Here is a 1,995-nt window from a genome sequence, read left to right on the forward strand (position 1 = left end):
AAGTTTGTTCGTCTTTTGATTAATATGTGTGTATTGCATGATTTTATGCATCTTACTGTGATAAGCAGCAAAGATCCTCGACCTGCATGTGCGAGCGCAGATGTAGAAAGGGTGCGTGCATCTCAGGGAGCGTGCGCACGCGTGTTCATGTGTGTGGGTATGCAGGTGAGCGTATATACAAGTGAACGTTACATGCGTGCATGAAATCGTACGTGTGTGTGTGTGTGTGTGTGCGTGCGTGCGTGCGTGCGTGCTAGTGTAACGAGGATGATGACGTTACCCGCTTAAATGTAGATCTGTTGTAGCGATGAATAATGATCGAAACTCCAAACTCCAAGCAGTTGTGTTCAGCAAATAGTATATTGTTTCTCAAACCAGATACGCTCGCACAGAGGCACGCAGACGCGTGCCTCGCGCACTCACGTCCGACCTCCCTCACAACCAAGAACCTTCCCTTTTAGTCCAGGCTAGAGGGCACAGGTGCTTGTTTTTCAACATATATAATGTTTTTATTTTGTTTCCTGTCAATGTTTATGTGCTGATTCCAAATCCGATGTATGCCAGCTCGTAAGTGTTGAGCATTTTTTTCTAATCCAACATGGCCACCAGAAAATACACTTTTTTGTAAATAACGGCGATAATATTGTATTTAGACCCCAAGTATGTATGGAACATGTATATAAACTTGGGTATTGCGAACATTTCGGTACTAATACCATTACTCTATCTGGTGTAGTTCTTGAGATATGAATTTTCTTTTTACGCGGTAGCGGCAATTCCCAACGTGACTAGTCTGGGCTATGTTCAGGGACATATATAACATGTTTTAACAATTTCTCCACAATTCAACCCAGTTTGTTCCAAATCTGATGTATGCCAGTTAATACAGGTTGAGCATTTTTGAATAAAAACAATTAAAAATGGTAATTGACATCATATTCAGACATACCCTTAATACTGAACAAAGAAATGAAATAATGGACAAATGGTTCGATCACTGTCATGTCACACAAGAACAACGAGTCTCACTGTACAATACAAGAATGCCTTCATTCAATTATTCAAAAACAACTTCATCATTATCTTCATCTTCCTCATCCCCGCTTAGTTCTTCCTGTGGTACCCTCTTCACCACATTTTCGCAGTTTCCTTCACCTCCGAGCATGAATGTCACCCTCTTCGCAGTAGGTATTGTGTGACACTTTGTCATCGTCACCACGCCGTGTCATTGTGACGTCACATCGCACGCTCGTCACTTCATTGTGTCAACATATGAGTCAGAATGACGTATCGTTGTCGATAAAGCAATTACTGAACACGCCATATTTTTCGCGTACAGATATTTACGCGAATTCAGACTTGACGGACAATTTCGCGAGTGGTTAATTTTGCGGTCGGTGAATTATGAATTATTTGGTATGAATCGGTATGAATTATTCGTGTGTTGTTATTTTTGCGGTTGGGAATGCGTTCGCGATTATACCACCGCTATTAAACCACCGCGAAATATACAGCGTGTACAGTAACACAGATTGGAAATTTCGGCGAAGCGGAGTGAAAGGTTTCCACTCTTTATAGCATTGCCGCTAATAGTTTAACGAGTGTTTTATTATATTTTGGCAGAAACTTGTTACGCGCTTGGAGTCGCCCTACAGTGACTGCGTGTATGAGGATGTGGGGAAGTACAGCTATCTCACTTACTTTCCAGAATACAGTTATAGCATGACGGTATATTGATGTATGTGGCATGTTATTTTTAACATATTTTTAGGGTTAGCATATATACTGATAACAAAGGTAATATTATATAGAACCCTAGTATAAGGTGTTTTTGATATTACGTAATGATAACTCTTGCAATTTCCGCTCGGGCATGGGTTTTCATGAGCAAACAAAGAAATACACAATCCAACAAAGAGATAAATACAAAATACATTTATTTATTTGTTATTATATATATATATATATATATATATATATATATATATATATATA

At 39.2% G+C, this 1,995-nt stretch overlaps 1 protein-coding gene across 2 annotated transcripts in view; it reads left to right on the forward strand.

The window, feature by feature from the left end:
• LOC106812775 (degenerin mec-10-like) overlaps nucleotides 1-1,995 on the forward strand; it is an 11,293-nt gene that overhangs the window by 3,565 nt on the left and 5,733 nt on the right. For both annotated transcript variants that reach the window (XM_014816747.1, XM_014816746.1), the window contains exon 5: nucleotides 1,624-1,728. In XM_014816747.1, coding sequence (XP_014672233.1) covers nucleotides 1,624-1,728 — 105 coding nt within the window. The remainder of the gene's footprint in view (nucleotides 1-1,623; nucleotides 1,729-1,995) is intronic.

This window comes from Priapulus caudatus, unplaced genomic scaffold (assembly GCF_000485595.1).
Source record: "Priapulus caudatus unplaced genomic scaffold, Priapulus_caudatus-5.0.1 Scaffold685, whole genome shotgun sequence".
Classification (NCBI taxonomy): Eukaryota; Metazoa; Priapulida; class Priapulimorpha; order Priapulimorphida; family Priapulidae; genus Priapulus; species Priapulus caudatus.